Source organism: Hemitrygon akajei, chromosome 32, assembly GCF_048418815.1.
Source record: "Hemitrygon akajei chromosome 32, sHemAka1.3, whole genome shotgun sequence".
In the NCBI taxonomy this organism is placed as follows: domain Eukaryota; kingdom Metazoa; phylum Chordata; class Chondrichthyes; order Myliobatiformes; family Dasyatidae; genus Hemitrygon; species Hemitrygon akajei.
Window position 1 is genome coordinate 11343543 of NC_133155.1, and position 17310 is coordinate 11360852.

The 17310-nt window shown below is 40.6% G+C and overlaps 1 protein-coding gene across 2 annotated transcripts in view; it reads right to left on the bottom strand.

The window, feature by feature from the left end:
- The window catches only part of LOC140719545 (chloride intracellular channel protein 4), a 148675-nt gene that overhangs the window by 27067 nt on the left and 104298 nt on the right, over positions 1-17310 (bottom strand). For both annotated transcript variants that reach the window (XM_073034232.1, XM_073034233.1), the window contains exon 4: positions 442-548. In XM_073034232.1, the coding sequence (XP_072890333.1) occupies positions 442-548 (107 nt within the window). The remainder of the gene's footprint in view (positions 1-441; positions 549-17310) is intronic.

Genomic DNA, 17310 nt, shown 5'->3' on the forward strand with positions numbered 1-17310 from the left:
GACAAGAATAAATATATTCAGATAATATCAGGTGGTGGGGTGGAGATACATTCTTACAGAAGCAGGCTTCCCTCTGCTAGCCTGCAGGACATCCTTGGGAGAGGCGTAGCACCTGCTTAGACCCTCGATCAGGGTCATGTGAAGCCATGGAAGAAGGTGACGGATGATTGTATGAGCAGCTGGTCCATATCACAAGTCCCGGTTATGCACCCACTGACACCAGGAAGAGTACTGATATTGGCTGGGGTCTTGTAAAGACACTGCCCAGAAGAAGGCAATGGCAAACCACTTCTATTGAGAAATTTGACAAAGAACAATCATGGTCACGGAAAGACCGTGATCGCCTATGTCACACAAACTTAGAGAATATAGTCTCTGCAACTATATCCTGAATGAACTGGACTTGAGTGATAAAGATGGCTGCTCTAATTAGCTCCTTACCTTCATTAGCTTCTGGCTTGGAGTTTTTGATGAAAGCCGAGAATTTTGCGAAGATATCATTCCCAGCTGTATTGGATTCTGGGTGTTTTGTTCCAAGTTTCATGTACCTAGGAACAAAAGGTAAATAAATTAAGAAATGTAAACTATGTATTACAAATCTATTTTGCTGTTCTAGGATGAATTTATTCCACATAAGCTTGTATACATGGTGTACCACCCCACAGTGACCAGGGTTTTATCCTGACCTTTGGTGCTATTTTTGTAGACTTTGCACACTATTTTTTCTGTGACCTCACTTGTCTACTCAAGGTCCTCGTGTTTCCTCCCACCTCTCAAAGTCTTGCTAGTAGGTAGGTTAGTTGTCTGCTGTAAATTATCCCTGAGTATACAGATGGTAGAAGACTTGGGGCACAGAGAAAATAAAATTTGATACACTGTCAAATGACAAGCAAAAACCAAGAGTCTGGTCAAAGGCCAAGTATTAATGAAGTGCGAATGTAGAGTTTTGCTGGGGGAAATTTATAATTCAGTGAGTCAGCGTCAGAAGATATGGCCACCACTAGTTAATATGAGGATACACAAGAGGGCTGAATTAGAGGAGTGTTCCAAGTTCAAAGTAAATTATGATCAAAATGCATATATATTGCCTTATAACAATATGGAGTTTCAACATGACATCTAAAACTTCTATAGATGTATAGTGGAGAGTGTATTGACCGACTGCATCACAACCTGGTATGGAAACACCAATGCCTTTGAACAGAAAATCCCACCAAAGGTGGTGGATTCATCCTGGTCCATCACAGGTAAAGACCTCCCAACCATTGCGCCCATCTACATGAAACACTGTTGTAGGAAAGCATCATCCATCATCAGAGATCCCCACCACCTAGGCCGTGCTCTTTTTGCTTGCTGCTACCCGGTAGAAGGTACCAGAGTCTCAGGACTCGTTCCACCAGATTCAAGAACGATTACTACCCCACAACCATCAGGCTGTTGAATCGAATGGGATAACTACACTCACTTGCCCCATCATTGAAATGTTCCCACAACCAATGATCTCACTTTAAGGACTCTTTATCTTGTTATCTCATGTTCTTATTATTTATTGCTATTTATGTATATTTGCATTTGCACAGGTTCTTGTTTTCTGCACTGGTCCTGCTATAGTTAATAACAGGATATAGCTCCATAGATTAGCTGAGTATGCCAAGAGGAAATGAATGTGTGAGTTATATGTACTGTGTTGTGCACCTCGATCTGGAGGAATGTTGTTTCGTTTGGCGGTATACATGCATACGGTTGAACAACAATAAACTTAACTTGAACTTGAAAATTCTGGAGGAACTCAGCAAGTCCCGATGTATACGGAATACCTATATGTATTTTGTGTATGAGGAATACCTATACATTTACAGATGGTTCTATTTTCATGAAGCAATACTGTTTATTATTTTATTATTGTTATTATTTTATTTTATTATTGTTATAAAGAGTTTATTATTGTTATGTGTGCATCATTATTAAAAATATTCACACAACCATCTACTCAAAACAATAACCTTTAAATGACTTTCCTTAATATTTACCATTCCACTATTAACTACAGAGCTACTACTCTTAGTTCTTTTAATGGTATACAGTACCTCACTAGTGCCTTAAGTTTTTATAGCTGGGGTTGTAATGGGGAGGAGCTCCCACTACCTATTAAATGCTCCCAGTGGTGTTCGCTTCAGATTGCCTCTGACAACCATGTCCAGCTCCTGGCCTTCATGTGGGCTTAGCCACTAAGCCCGGCAGAACCGTTTCTACTGACAGGAAGCAGGAAAACGTGCGTTACCAGTGCCTTGAGGCACCACTCATCACCTTAGCCAGAAAGGGCTAGTCAGCCGTGGTTGGCAGATCATCTAGGAGAAGGAGAGCTCTGATCTCAAATCCCCCCTATACCCCCTCGTGGGGAAGACTTCAGGAGTAAACTCTGAGGGAAATGTCCTGAGCTGGATTCCCTAAGGCTGTCCTTGTTGCGTTCAATGCTGACTAGCAACTCCTGCGATGCCGCTCTCGCCAAACCGTATTTGTCTCTGTTTCTCCTTTGGGTTTCGTCAGATGCGCAGAGAGGGGGAGCTTGCCACATGGGCAACAGCTTGCTCTCCATATCACACTGCCCTGGACTGCATAACTCAACAGCTAGGACATAACATCCATGGTTGATCCTGACCTATGGAGGCCTTAGACAATATTTCACAACACTGATCGTGAAATGAATATACAGCTACATTCAAAATAAAAATGGAGAATGGTGCCAAACTAACAGGTCAGGCAGCAACTGCAGGAAGAGAAACAGGTCAAGTTGTTAACAAAGCCGATCAGCTGAGTTTCTCCAGCAGCTTATTATTTGCCCCGATTACAGCAGGAGTTGACAGTCAGTATTGAACGCAATACAGGATAGCCTTTGTCTCTCATGCCTCCAAAGTTAATTCCAGCTCGATGAAACATCATTAAACTGAAACGTTAACTATGTTTACATTTCTGCTGAAGCTAAGTATTTTAGATTTGCATCATTAGCAAGTTATTCTGGCTTATTAGTGGTCTAACATCTTATGACCTTTTCATTCTGTGGAGGACTAATTGTAATATCATGCTAACCAGCGCAAAGTGAATTTCACAAAGGTTAGCTCTGCTAATCTTAGATGCACTGATATATATGGAGCTCTTGCCCCTCAGCTAATTAAGAGTATCCTTCAAAGTAGAAACTCAAGAAATTCTGCAGATGTTGTAAGTCCATAGTAACACACACAAAAAGCTGAAGGAACTCAGCAGGTCAGGCAGCAGCTATGGAAGGGAATAAACAGTCGATATTTCAGGCCGAGACCGTTCAAAGCAGATACTGGTTAGCCAGACTGAAGATCAGCATCTGTCATTAGTTAACACAGATGCTCGTCAGCTAGGAACTGCTCTGTATTAATCAGTTCTCCTTAAAATAAGGCATAGCTTTGAAAAAGTCAACTTTACATGAATTAAGGAGAGAGTCATTACTAGGGAGTGGGCATGAGGCATGTGATGGATAGTCACTGTCCAGGGCCCGGGGAGGGCCTTTTGGCAAAGCTCAGCTTTCTAACACAGCTGCTGACACTTCCAGGGGTCAAAGAGTAAGTTAAACTCCCAACCAATATCTCCTGTTTAACTTCCTGTCATAAACAAGAACCAGTCCTCAGTTATTAATGTAAATTGTAAGCAGTAATCAGTCTGTAGTTAAAAGATCAGCTTAGCAAATAAACAGCACTGTCCATAGAGGACAGGCTGATGGCCCACATCACAGGACTGGCTGCTCAAGAGATGCAGTGTAAGACAATGAGCTTATGTTAATTGGCCTGCATCAAACCAGGCAACTATGGGTTTAAGAAATTTGCACCATTGTAAACAAGTTCAAGGAAGCTTGCATCACTTAGCACATCAAATAGCTGATCTATCAATAGTTGGGAGATTTGTGCACTCAGAGTGTCAGCCCTCAGACCATTAACTATGGGAGCCTGGGATCTATGTCCTCAGAAGCTTTTAGACCATATGTATGAATGTCCTAACAACGAGATATCACATGCATGTGAAGTCGCCAAGTAGCAACAAAGACAGTAGTCAGGTTTGATAGGAATGGTCAAGAAATGACAAGAAAAATAATAGAAAGTCAAGGCACTCCTTTGCCTTGAAGTGTTGTGATGGATGACTCATTCATCTACAACGCGTTGGCATTGCTTTTTAGCTTATAGGAATTGTACCCTTGTTTTGGAATCCTTAAAGTTGAAAAAATCATTCACAATTTGGAAAACTTTTATGATAGAAATCCTCTGTGAGTTTTAAATGTGTCTTTAAGAATTTTATATCTACATTTAAACGTGTCACCAAAAATAAATGAACTGTGTTTAAACTGGAAGTATCTCCTTGCTAGGAAGTGGGGGACCCACCAATCAAATAATAAATTACGGCAGTTAAACTTGTTGTGGAGGTTGAACAGGGAAGTGATATAACCTTTGAAGAGTAGATGGCTATAGTATAACCTCCTTTTAGTGAGGGTATCCATAGCTATCTATAATCGGATCGGGCTTAAAATCTTCAGTTGAGTTCAGAACTTCACAGACAGCAAACCCAGTATCACCACAATAAAGTAAAAAGTTTGCATTATGGACAACCATGAAGGAAAGAAAGGCTTGGACTTATAAAGCATCTTTCACAAGCTGAGGATATCCCAATGATATCTCTGTCATGTTTTTCCTTCACTTAATAACTTAGTTTCAGATTCATAACCTAAATAGCTTTAAAACCTTGCAAAGGGTCTTCTTTTTCATTAATAGAATACATTTGGTTTTTTAACCTTAATAAAATCTTCTCTTGCACCCCTTAGTAAATTTAAGCAAAGAGATGTTGTGTCATTTAGGCATTGTGTCATTGTGTCATTCAATCCCTGTTTGCCTCAGAAAGATGATTTAATTTATGTGCAGTGGATTTCAGTTAAGTGGGGCACATTGTAACCAGTACATTTTGGCCCAGTTAAGCAGCTGCATCAATTAGACAAAGTTTCATGGAAATAGTTAGAAAGGTATAAAAAAGTCAAACTACTGTTTAAGTTAGTAATAAATTATGTATTTAAATGAAATATATTAGAATATTACCAAAACTCCTGCATTAGCTACAAAATTGTGTATTATTTCTGAATAGTTATCAACAGAGGAATTAATGTAGTGTATGCTGCCATATTCTTTTGATTGACTATAAATGAACAAAATCAGCACAGACACCTAGTGCAGATAATGGACTTGCTTCATACAATGCTTTCAACGATTGCATCCCCCAAATTTTCATTTTCATTCAAGAAGATTGTTGATACCTTCAAATTCTTCTTAGTTCATAACTTGTTGAAGTAGTGAAATCATTTCATTTTCACTCCCGGCTATTTCTAGCGTCACCAAGCCTGAATGCTTGGAACCACAGTGAGCAAAACAGTTCAGAATTATCTTACTGCTTATTACTCACCAGCTATCAGTGACAAAAATCACTGCTTTTTCAACACAAACACATGGAAGTGATGCTATTTTAAAAACTGTTCGCTCTATGCACAATGTGGAGACTAGCAGTGACAGATCGTGTATGCGACTGACAATAGTTAGAAATCGTTCAGCAAAGGTCTCTATCACAATTAAGTGGCACAGAACCCAAATAAACAAAGGAACTATGGGTTATTTTCTCAATTAGTTTTTCTTCTTTAAGAGTTGTCCCAAATAAGTGGCTACCTCGATTAACTGACGGCCCAACTAAGCAGAATCCATTGTACTATGTTAGATATCACAGGGTTAGGGAAGTGAAAATCTAGTATTCCAACGAGTGTTGAAACTTTGATGGTTTTCTCTGGAGCGTCAGAGGCTGACGGGAGATATGATGGATTATGAGAGGCATAGATAGGGTAGATAGAATTATTTTTCCAGAGTAAAAATGCTGAATACAAAGGGCATGCATTTAGGGTGATAATTGGGGTGGAGCAGATGTAGTCAAGTTTTCTTTTACACAGAGGACAGTGGGTGACTGAGCTCACTGTGCTAAGACTAGTAGTGGAAACAGATCTGATAGTGGTATTCAATAGGTTATTAAATGGGAATGTAAGTGAAGGAGCCATGTATCTGTTTTCTACCTGCATTGTATTCTGTTTGTTGTGCATCTATTATGTTTATTATGGTAACCAGTCACATGGATGGGGGCATGATAAAAGGAATGGGAATAGGTTATGTACTCTTGCTTTGTGCTCTGCAGTTTGCAGTTGATGACCAATGGATGTCATATCCTTTGTTGACTGCTCAACTGCACTTAACTTACACTTGGGTACATTTAAGTTTCATCGCTTCAAGATCATATGCTTGCTAATTGCTAATAAAGCATCAAATACATATCTTCAACTTTTGGAACAATCATTATTGGAGCTGAGAGTGCGCCATACAAGTAGCGGTAATTAGGTTTGGTTAGAATTGCCTGCTACGATAAGTGTGTAGCAAATGGAGGGATATGGATCATCTGTAGGCAGCAGGGATTAGATTAGACCATAAGACCATAAGGTATACTGTAGGAGCAGAATTAGGCCATTTGGCCCATCGAGTCTGCCCCGCCATTTCATCATGGCTGATCCAATTTTCCTCTCAGTCCCAATCTCCTACCTTCTCCCCGTATCTCTTCATGCCTTGGCCAATCAAGTATCTATCAACCTCTGCCTTAAATATACATAAAGACTTGGCCTCCACAGCTGTCTATGGCAAAAAAAAATCCACAGATTCACCACTCTCTAGCTAAAGAAATTATTTCTCATCTCCGTTCTAAAAGGACGCCCCTCTATTCTGAGGCTGTGTCCTCTAGTCATTGGAAACATCCCCTCCTCATCACTCTATCAAGGTCTTAATCTTTCTATAGGTTAATCTGACATCAGCTCTTCACAGGCATTTTGGGTCAAAGGGATTGTTTTTACAGTATGCTGTACTAGGCTGTGATCTATGTTCTGGGGTCCAGGAGAAAACTGAAAAGATGCATCAGCTACTCTGTCATTCAGTATACACCAGTGGGGTTACTTACGCAGCCTCTGCCATACACAACCTTCTCATCGTACTTTTTTAAAAACATTTCACTTCCATTCCCTGAAAGAAAACAGTTGGCAAAACATCCTCAAGCTTCTTTGAAAAAGCTGGCCCTGTTTTTAACAGGAAGCTTGTAGTGGCACACTATTCATTCTGCAGCTACACACACCATCTGTTTCTGATAGGTTTGCATGCTCCGGGCTTACTGATATTAATATTGAGGATTTGCTGCCTGCTTCAGCCAGATCACCACCACTGAGAACCCTCTCAAAATTTTAATTACCTGGGGATTTCAAAAAGAAAACATGAATGCTCAAAGGTTTATAAAAGGTTGGCTTCATTACACGACACAAATCCTCAGATTTAGCATCAAGAGTGTAAATACTGTGCCCTGCGGTGCTTTTCAGCTCAAATTAAACTGCATGCTCTGCAAAAACCTGTGTGGGGTGGGGCAGGGTCGGGGGGTGGGGGGGGGTGTCGCGTGTGCAGCCCAACCCAGCCCTGAGACACCAGGCAAGGTCACTTGATTCCAAACAATTAGTTTATCGATCATTACAGAACGTCTCTCTGTTGCTTCCCACACTCTCCCTTCCCCTTCTCCCAGCCATGACTCCCCTCTCCCTGCCCCCTTCCCACTCTCAGTCCACAATAGAGACCCATATCAGAATCTGATTTATTATCACTCATATATGTCATGAAATTAGTTATTTTTGCGGTAGCTGTACAGTGCAATGCATCAAATTATTACAATACTGAGCAAAAGTCTTAGGCACTACATACTCTGTGTGTGTGTGTGTGTGTGTGTATATATACCTAAAACTTTTGCACTCTACTGTACATTTCAGAGAACATACTAATTACAACAACATTATAGCAGTCTAAATTATTTAAATTTGCTCAGCCGATTTTGTGGATTTGTCAGAGATGGGCATTGTGCTAAAATTCCAATGGAGGTGAAAATACAGAAAAAGCTGAAGAAATATTTAGAAAATGAAGATTCTTAATTAAAATCCAAGCCCTCAGTCTAGTCACCAAGCATGCTTGACTTCCAGGGATATTTCCATAAGACGTAGGAGCAGAATTTGACCATTCGGCACATTGAGTCTACTCTGCCATTTCATCATGTCTGATTTATTATCCCGCCGAACCCCGTTTTCCTGCCTTCTCCCTGTGAAGCTTTGATGCCCTTACTAATCAAGAACTTATCACCCGCTGCTTTAATGACTTGGCCTCCACAGCCATCGGTTAAATTAAATCTGCTTGCAGGGATATATTCCACAAAGTGTAGATCCAGTTTTGCCTAGTTTATTTTAGTGACCAGGAGGAGTGGCAGGTCGCACAGAGAAACGGTCAGGAAAAAAATGAATGACACCCTCCAGTGGAAATATTTTAGTCTCAAGTCCATTGTCGGTTAATACTGGCATTTGGCTTTTAGCATTTGTTTCAGCGCTAATTTGAAAGCTACCCCTGTGGTGAGCCTGGCTCACCGAGGGCCAATTGAGAACACATGATACAAACAATTCATAAAGATAGATCAGATTTTGGCAGATTTCAGGCAATCTGGCCACAGTATGCCACGTATGAACAGAATGGAAGGTTCTAGCTTCCCGAGGCCTAGAGGGTCAGGCTCTTTCACCCTTCCTGCTATTAAGCAAAAAAGCACAACAAATTAAAATCTAAAGCAACACACAGGAAGTGCTGGAGGAACTCAGCAGATCAGGCAGCATCTATGGAGATGAATAAACACTCGACATTTTAAGGTGAGAACCTTCTGCAGGACTGGGAAGGCAGGGGGAAGATTCTAGAATAAAAAAAGTGGGGGGAAGGGCAAAGGAAGGAGGGTAGCTGGAAGTTGATTGGTGAGGCCAGGCAGTGGGAAAGATAAAGGGCTGGAGAAGAAAGAATCTGATAGAAGGGGGGAGTGGACCGTAAGAGAATGGGGAGGAGAAGGGAACCAAGGGGGAACTACAGACAGGTGAAAAGGTGATGCCCTTACTAATCAAGAACTTATCACCTGGTACTTTAAATGTACCCAATGACTTGGCCTCCACAGCCATCATTTAAATTAAATCTGCTTGCAGGGATATATTCCACAAAGTGTAGATCTAGTTTTGCATAGTTTATTTTAGTGACCGGGAGAGTGGAGAATTGAGGAAGAGGGGGGTGAAATTTGTTTACCAGAAGGAGAAATCAATATTCATCCCAACAGGTTGGAGGCTACCCAGACGGAATACAAGGTGTTGCTCCTCCACCCTGAGGGTGACCTCATCTTGGCACAAGAGGAGACCGTAGATCGACATGTCGGGAAGGGAATGGGAACCTGAATTAAAACATTTGGCCACTGGGAAGTCAAGCTTGTGGCAGATGATGAAGTGGTTCCCCCAATTTACAACAAATCTCACCAACGTCGAGGAGGCCGCACTGCATAAAAACTAAATTTGGAGAGTCAAAAGAATTCACAAATTGACTATTACAATGGTATTAGAATCCAACAGTGCATTTAGACTCTTAATTGCAATCAGTTTGCCTAAAGCTGATTGTTTATCGATCATCAGCTTTATTTCTCACCTACTTTCTGATGACGATCACTTTTTGCATCATTAATATCTCAACGCATGCATCAGCAGAAAACAAATAAGCACTCATAAGTCATACAACATAGAATGTTCAAGGAAACCATGGTAGAAACATTCTACCATTCATTCTGTGGGGTTTCTTGTTTACTGGATGTCTGTGAAGAGTACGAATTTCAGGTTGTACACTGTATACATTCTCTGATATTAAATGAATCTTTGATCCATCACTTTTGTTTCTTGCAGTCTCACAGAAATGGAGCATAATTATGCACAAATCAAGAACGAAGCACCTGGAATACTCTTTCAAATCTAGAGACACTAGTCTTTTTTTTAAACCGGGCACCTCCTATACCCTGTCAACATTTCATCAGCTACCAACAGTGATAAAAGGGGTTATATCAGCAACCCAATCTGCAGTAACGATGAAAGGATGGATGATGCCTCAACTGTAAAATGTTAACATAGTCAAATACAAGGGCTCGTTAAATACATTCAGATTAATTTATTCATCACATGCAAATTAAAACATACAGTGAAACGTGTTATTTGCATTAACTACCAACACACCCAAGAGTGTGCTGGGGACAGTCTGCAAGTGTCCCTCACACTCTGGCACCAACATAGCATGTCCACAGCACTCGTCAGATCAACGTCGAATGTAACAAACAGAATGCAAGCAGCTAATCAAACAACAGTGAAACAAGCTACATTCCTCCCTCCCACTCAATACACAGACCTCCAACACCATATGTTGATGAATTGATGAATACGTTGATAGTATCTTACTATGCTGAATCAAAAGAGATCAACACAACAACTCTGTCAGTCTGAACATGATGATATCTCTGTATCCAGGCTTGCATTCCTGATATGATCTCATCGGAAGGGAAAGTTAAATGATATCTTTGTTCTCGGTAGCAAGGTAACACTAGCATGGGTGGAGCATTGGCTGATCGGCAGAAAACAGAGATTGGGAATAAAGGGATCCTATTCTGGCTGGCTACCGGTTGCCAGTGGAGCCCCACAGGGGTCGGTGTTGGGACCGCTGCTTTTTATGATGTATATCAATGATTTGGACTATGGGATTAATGGATTTGTGGCTAAATTTGCCAAAGATAGGTAGAGGAGCAGGTAGTGCTGAGGAAACAGAGAGCCTGAAGAGAGACTTGGATAGTTTAGGGAATGGGCAAAGAAGTGGCAAATTAAATACAATGTTGGAAATGTATGGTCATGCACTTTGGTGGAAGAAATAAATGGGCTGACTATTATTTAGATAGGAAGAGAATTCAAAATGCAGAGATGCAAAGGGATTTGGAAGTCCTTGTGCAAGATACCCTAAAGGTTAACCTCCAGATTGAGTCAGTGGTGAAGAAGGAGAAAGCAATGTTGGCATTCTTTTCTAGAGGTATAGAATATCAGAGCAGGGATGTGATGTTGAGGCTCCATAAGGCACTCGTGAGACCACACTTGGAGTATTGTGTGCAGCTTTGGGCTCCTTATTTTAGAAAGGATATACTGACATTGGAGAGGGTTCAGTGAAGATTCACAAGAATGATTCCAGGAATGAAAGGGTTACCATATGAGGAATGTCTGGCAGCTCTTGGGCTGTATTCCCTGGAGTTCAGGAGAATGAGGGGGGATCTCATAGAAACATTCCGAATGGTAAAAGGCCTGAACAGATTAGATATGGCAAAGTTATTTCCCATGGTAGGGGAGTCTAGGACAAGAGGGCATGGCTTCAGGATTGAAGGACATTCATTTAGAACAGAGATGCAGAGAAATTACTTTAGTCAGAGGGTAGTAAATCTGTGGAATTTGTTGCCACGAGCGACTATGGAGGCCAAGTTATTGGGTGATTTAAAGCAGAGGTAGATGTGTTCTTGATTTGCCAGGGCATCAAAGGGTATGGGGAGAAGGCAGTGGAGTGGGGATGACTGGAAGAATTGGATCATCCCATGGAGCAGACTCAATGGGCTGAATGGCCAACTTCTGCACCTATATCTTACGGTCTTATGGCCTTATAACACTGCAGACAGTAGATTGGCTTAAAATGCCCATATGTAAATAAATTTAGTACTCCGCCTTGCAATTAAACAATTACCTCTCTGGATGATGTTTCTCAATACTTCTGCAAAGATGTAACACTTAAAAAATAACAAATTTGTCCACCACAAATGATGACTTCATAAATCTGAATCTGAACAAGAATTTCAAACCTACCACTAATACATCCAAAATGTGCTGGTAGAGTGCTTCTAGCAGAGTTCATCAAATCTTTTGATGAGTTCAACTGTGTTCACTGCATGGAGGCAAACTGTAATGGCCGATTTTATTCCTAACAGTGGCAGCTAAATAAACTTTATCAAATTCCAGGGGAACTTGGATACACTCCAGCGCCACTCTCCTCTCCGGGAAGGAACACTTGCAATTGTTTCTGCACGAGTTCGCTGCAGAACATACTCAGATTCCATTCCCGACGTGCAACAGGATTACACGTACTCCCTTTAGTCAGAAAATGCAACGCTTAATTGGAGTCATGATGGTGTGTTCAAATCTCATTAACGTTCTCTTTGAGGAACCCTCCCTTTTCTTATTGTGGTGGCCAAAATGCTTCTTTCTTTCTGAGGAAAACAAAAATAAGATTCTAATTCTACCATAATTAACTACTTGGAAGTTTTAGATACTGATTTCCAACACTGTTCCAAATCCTATTTAAAAAGTTTGTTCCTGTTTTTTCTCTCTCTCTCTCCCTCCCTCCCTGTCTCTCTCTCCCTCCCCCCACTCTCTCTCTCCCTGTCTGTCTCTCTCTCCCCCCCTCGCAGTTTAGTGAAAACAGCTTTGAATCCTGATGACTGCAGCAGCTCCAAGCACAAAAGGTCTCCAGTGTCAAGCAGAAAATATGTATCAATTAACTGTTCAGGGGCCCAAAGTCCATTTACAGCCAGATATTCCACAACATGCAGAACCAACTTCTCTTAGAGTTGATTTCAGTGACCGGGGGAGTAGCAGATAGTACAGAGAAGCCGTGCAGAGCAAATTTTAGCAGTCTTCTGATCCACTGAAGTAGATGGAGAGAACATGTTGCAAGAGGACAAGGGTTGGCAAAGATACGAATCAGACTTAATATCATTGCTGTATATGATATGAATATTGTTGTTCTGTAGGAGCACAACAGTGCAAAGACATAAAAATTACCATAAATTACAAATAAGTAAATAGTGTAAAAGAAAAGAAATAGTGAGGTAGTGTTCATGAACTATTCAAAATGGTGATGGTGGAGAAGAACGGAATCAATGAGTGAGGGTCTTCAGGCCCATGATAGCAGTAATGAGAAGAGACGCATTTTCAGAGTTTGTTCAATAGTTCTGGCCTTCACAGTCCAAAGATGAAGAAATGGCTGGAAAAAGAGCTACTCTGAGCAGAATGATGAAACCTTAACGTGTAATGGTTGCCGGGGGGGGGGGGGGGGGGGGGAATAACGAATAAGGATAACTCGGTGGGTCAAGCCTTCTTCCGTGTTGTAGGAGAATATAGAAAATGTGAAAAAGTGATTGTGAAAAACAATAGAGAGGGAGAAAAGAATCACAGGAAGGAAGTGAAGAAACTAAGAAAGGAATCATCAAAAATAACAATTAAGACTTCGGAATGGCGATGAAATTTCCTCACTAGCAGAACAGTTGGCCTTAGTTGGCAAAGTTGACAGAGTTTGCAATGTCACCCAACAGTAAAGGGATAACAAAAACAACAGAAAAACACAAGATAAGGATAAATGTTCCAATCCCATAGACCAGAACAAGGGTCACATCCACTCCATGTAACATCCTTTTTCCAGTTAGAGCAGAAATTGCCAACCTGCTTGTTTAATGGTACTGGTCTATGTCATAAAAAAGGTTGGGAACTCCTGAACTAGAGTGAGGTACCATCCCTTTCATATTCTCCACCCTAGCATAAAGCAAATTTAATCTAAAATCCTAAAGAGTAACACCAAGCCAAAGTGCAAGTTTAAACTCCAAGATTCCTAACCTGCAGCAGCCCCTTTGTCTTGGAATAGCAGCCCATTCTTTCAGTGACTGATCATCTCGGGGTTATGTGGGGAAGGGAAATGGGATTAGGGTCAAGTATCACTGTACGTTTTAATAATGAAACGGGAACAGTATGACAAACACTGCAATGATGTCTTCTACGGCCTATAGGCTTGGATTAAGATGAAAAAAATCAGCTCTAGTAGACCAGTAACTTGCTCCAGATCCTTGTTATAAAGATATTGTAGTCACTTGTGTCTCAGTTGCTGATTGTTACTACATGACCAATTTTTTGAAGTCACTGCAGCCTGTGTCCAATTGAAAATCACCTTGAAATCACCTTTAAATAATCAAGACCAAAATGAAACACTTGCTGTTTGAAACAAATAACAAAGGATTTTCTGATGTAAATAGGTATAAAGAAACATCTCCATTGGCTGGAAAGTTGATACTCGAAGGATGGAACTGGATCTGAAATCATCATCGACAATCTGTTCTGATGAAAGGTCGATAGCCTGAAATATTAACCCTATTGTTGAGTATTTTCAGGATATTCTATATTTAATTTTTGGTTTCCAGCATGTGCAATTTTTTGCTTTTAAATTTTACAAACTTGTTTTCAAATCTATCTTATCTCTAACATCCCCTCAGGCCTTATGACCCTCTGGAATATCTGGTCTAGCAAATATCAAGACTTCACCATTTTGGCATTTAATGGATCCACCTTGGCAGGCAGGCCTGCAGCTGCACAGGCCCAAAGCTTCCAGGTTCCCTCCCTAAGCCTCTCCGATTTTATGACAAATCTTCAAACCTACTTCTCTGAACAGAGCATTGGGACCATTTTCCCAGAATCTTCTTGTACAGCTGAGCTTTTGGTTGGTCACTGTCCAGTATTTTGCTCTATTGAAGCAGCTTTATATATGAAGGCTCAGGCCTTCATCAAGGATCGGTCAAGCTACTGACATTTCCTGCTACAGTCGTCAGATCCAGGTATCACTACAGGTCAACTTTACAGCAGTTCCACATTTGGACGTTCCCTTGCTGAATTGTAAACAAGGAACAAGGATCAACCTGGAGAGTTAACCCATGTAATGCCCATTTAAACAACATCAGTGAATTACAATTAACTAGTGCAAGTGTTCAACTTGTTCCTCAGTGGAGTTCAATAAAATTTGAAAGGGGATTCTAATAATGTGAGTAGCTGAACATAGAGGAAAGGTCTTGTATTGAAAGATTTGACCTTTATTTATTTATTTTATTGATTGATTGATTGATTTATTGATTGAGATATAGTGTGAATGGACCCTTCCAGCCATGACAACTTGCAACCCCTAATTTAACCCTAGCCTAATCCCAGGATAATTTACAATGACTAATTAACCTACTAACCGGTATATAGATGAGATTTACATTTTAAGTACCAAAGTTCAAAGTAAATTTATTATCAAAGTTACATAAGGGTTGCCATATACAAACGTTTGTACTTCCTTGTGTTTCATTTTCTTCCAGGCATTTACAAATAAAATAATGAAATGCAGTAGAATTTATAAAGAACCTATACATAAATAGACAAAGATTGACAGACAATCAATGTGCAACAGAGGAAGTCTTAAGACGGACAGTGTTCAAAGAAGCCATCAAGGCAACTGCCTTAACACCCATTCTCCAATGGTCGAGGTCTGTTATTTTACACATTTAAGAACAATTTATGCATGGTTCTTAAACTTTTGAACCAAAGAATCAATTATAAATATTTCAATCAACAGGAGATTTGGTGGGTCCCCAAAGGCTCTAGCAAAGATTCAAACAAGTTTCTACAGTTCTACCAAGGAGAGCATTCTGACTAGAATGGAGTTCTAATGCATGGGATCAGAAAATGCTTCCGAGAGATGTAAGCCTCAGCCAATTCCATTGTAGGCACTGGTGACACCACCATCAAGGCCACCTTTGAAAGACACTGCCTCAAGGAAGTGGCATCCATCAATCAGGGCCCTCACCACACAGGACAGGCCTGGACTCCTTTGATGTCTTTGTGATTTAGTGTTGTGCATTCTGTGTTCCTCGCTCGTTTTTTCTCTTGCTGTTTACGCGCTTTGTTCTTTTTGCTTTGCATGCTGCTGGTTTGATGTTTTCCTTTAAATGGGTCCCATAGTTTTCTTTGTTTCCTGGCTGTCTGTGGGGAAGATGAATCTCAGGATTGTATGCTTCACACAGACTTTGATAACAAATGTACTTTGAAATTAATAGAACAGTTCTGAACTATATCTAAGCTATAATCACTTAAAGGACTGTTTTCTGTTCAATAACATTCTTCTTTCACCAAAGGAGCTCAAAATTCACCCCAAAATAACCTGAAGCTCAAAAAAATGCGACCATTGTAATCGTAGCGGATTATTTCACCATTAGATGAAAGGTGCAGGGTGACAGTTTTCTTCCAGTATGTAGCTGCTTGTGAGGAATTTTTAATATGAATTGCTGTACAATAAAATGACAGGAAAATAACCAGTTGCTTTGTGCAGTGCCTGTTCCTCCAGCAGCGTGCAGGCATTAATTACCAAGATCAATCTGAGGAAGTTGTGAGCATTTTTGTCTAAATGGGAAATGCTGTGACAGTGGAGAATTACAGAATCTGTGGAACACTGCACAGCCACCAACAAAGGCAATGTGTGGTAGCAACACATTCACATTAGTTCCATTGTTTCTCCTGGATAATGCTGATTTTGCTGCTTATTGTTCAGATTGTTTGCACACATCCTTCCCGATCTTCAAACAGCCAATATTAGAGTAAACATAACACACAAGAGATTCCGCAGATGCTGGAAATCCAGAGTAACACACACAACAGTCGACATTTTATCAGGAGTCCTGATAATGGGTCTCGGCCCCGAAACATCGACTGCCTATTCCTCTCCATAGATACTGCCCAACCTGCTGAGTACTTCCAGCATTTTGTACGTGTCACTCAATATTATAGTAATCATCACTAATTTAGAAAGCAAATAAAATATTGCCCTGAAGCACGCTTTAATAAGGCAGTGGCACTTTGTAACTTCACAAGTGTTTATATATCAAATAAAAGTTGCTTTAAAGGCTATACAAAATGTATAACCATGCAACAATCTGTAACTTACTGCCCATTATGCCCCTGGTGTTATGTCCGTACAGAAGGATTCTTCACTGCTGTTTCCTTAACAATTGTTTTTTGACCAGTCACGGTTGTTAGTCCTGAGCTGAACCCCCTGACCTGGTGGACCACTTTTAGTCTGGTCTCTACCCTTTGATCTGTTTGGTATGGTTGACCCTACCAAGAGCCTAAACACAAGGCCCTGGCTCCAGCCAACATGGCTCTCTGGGTCACTGAGGCACACAAGCCTCCAAACCCCACAACAAGGTTGTGATCCTCTTGGAGGATCAATCTGTAAACTGTGGTTAAGTCAGTGTTTGAAGGCACTGCGAAGGAGAAACAGGACTGATGTTCTGTAAGTTGATTTCTGATTTGCTCTCATCAAACTTGCCAACTGTTGAAAGTGTGGATTTGTTAATCTGACTTTATAATGCCATTGTTTTCATTGGAGAAATTGTGACACTGAGAGAATTCATATCCTCTATTTCCAGTTGAACAACTGAAATTATTAATGGATAATAATGGATCACAGAGCCAAACAT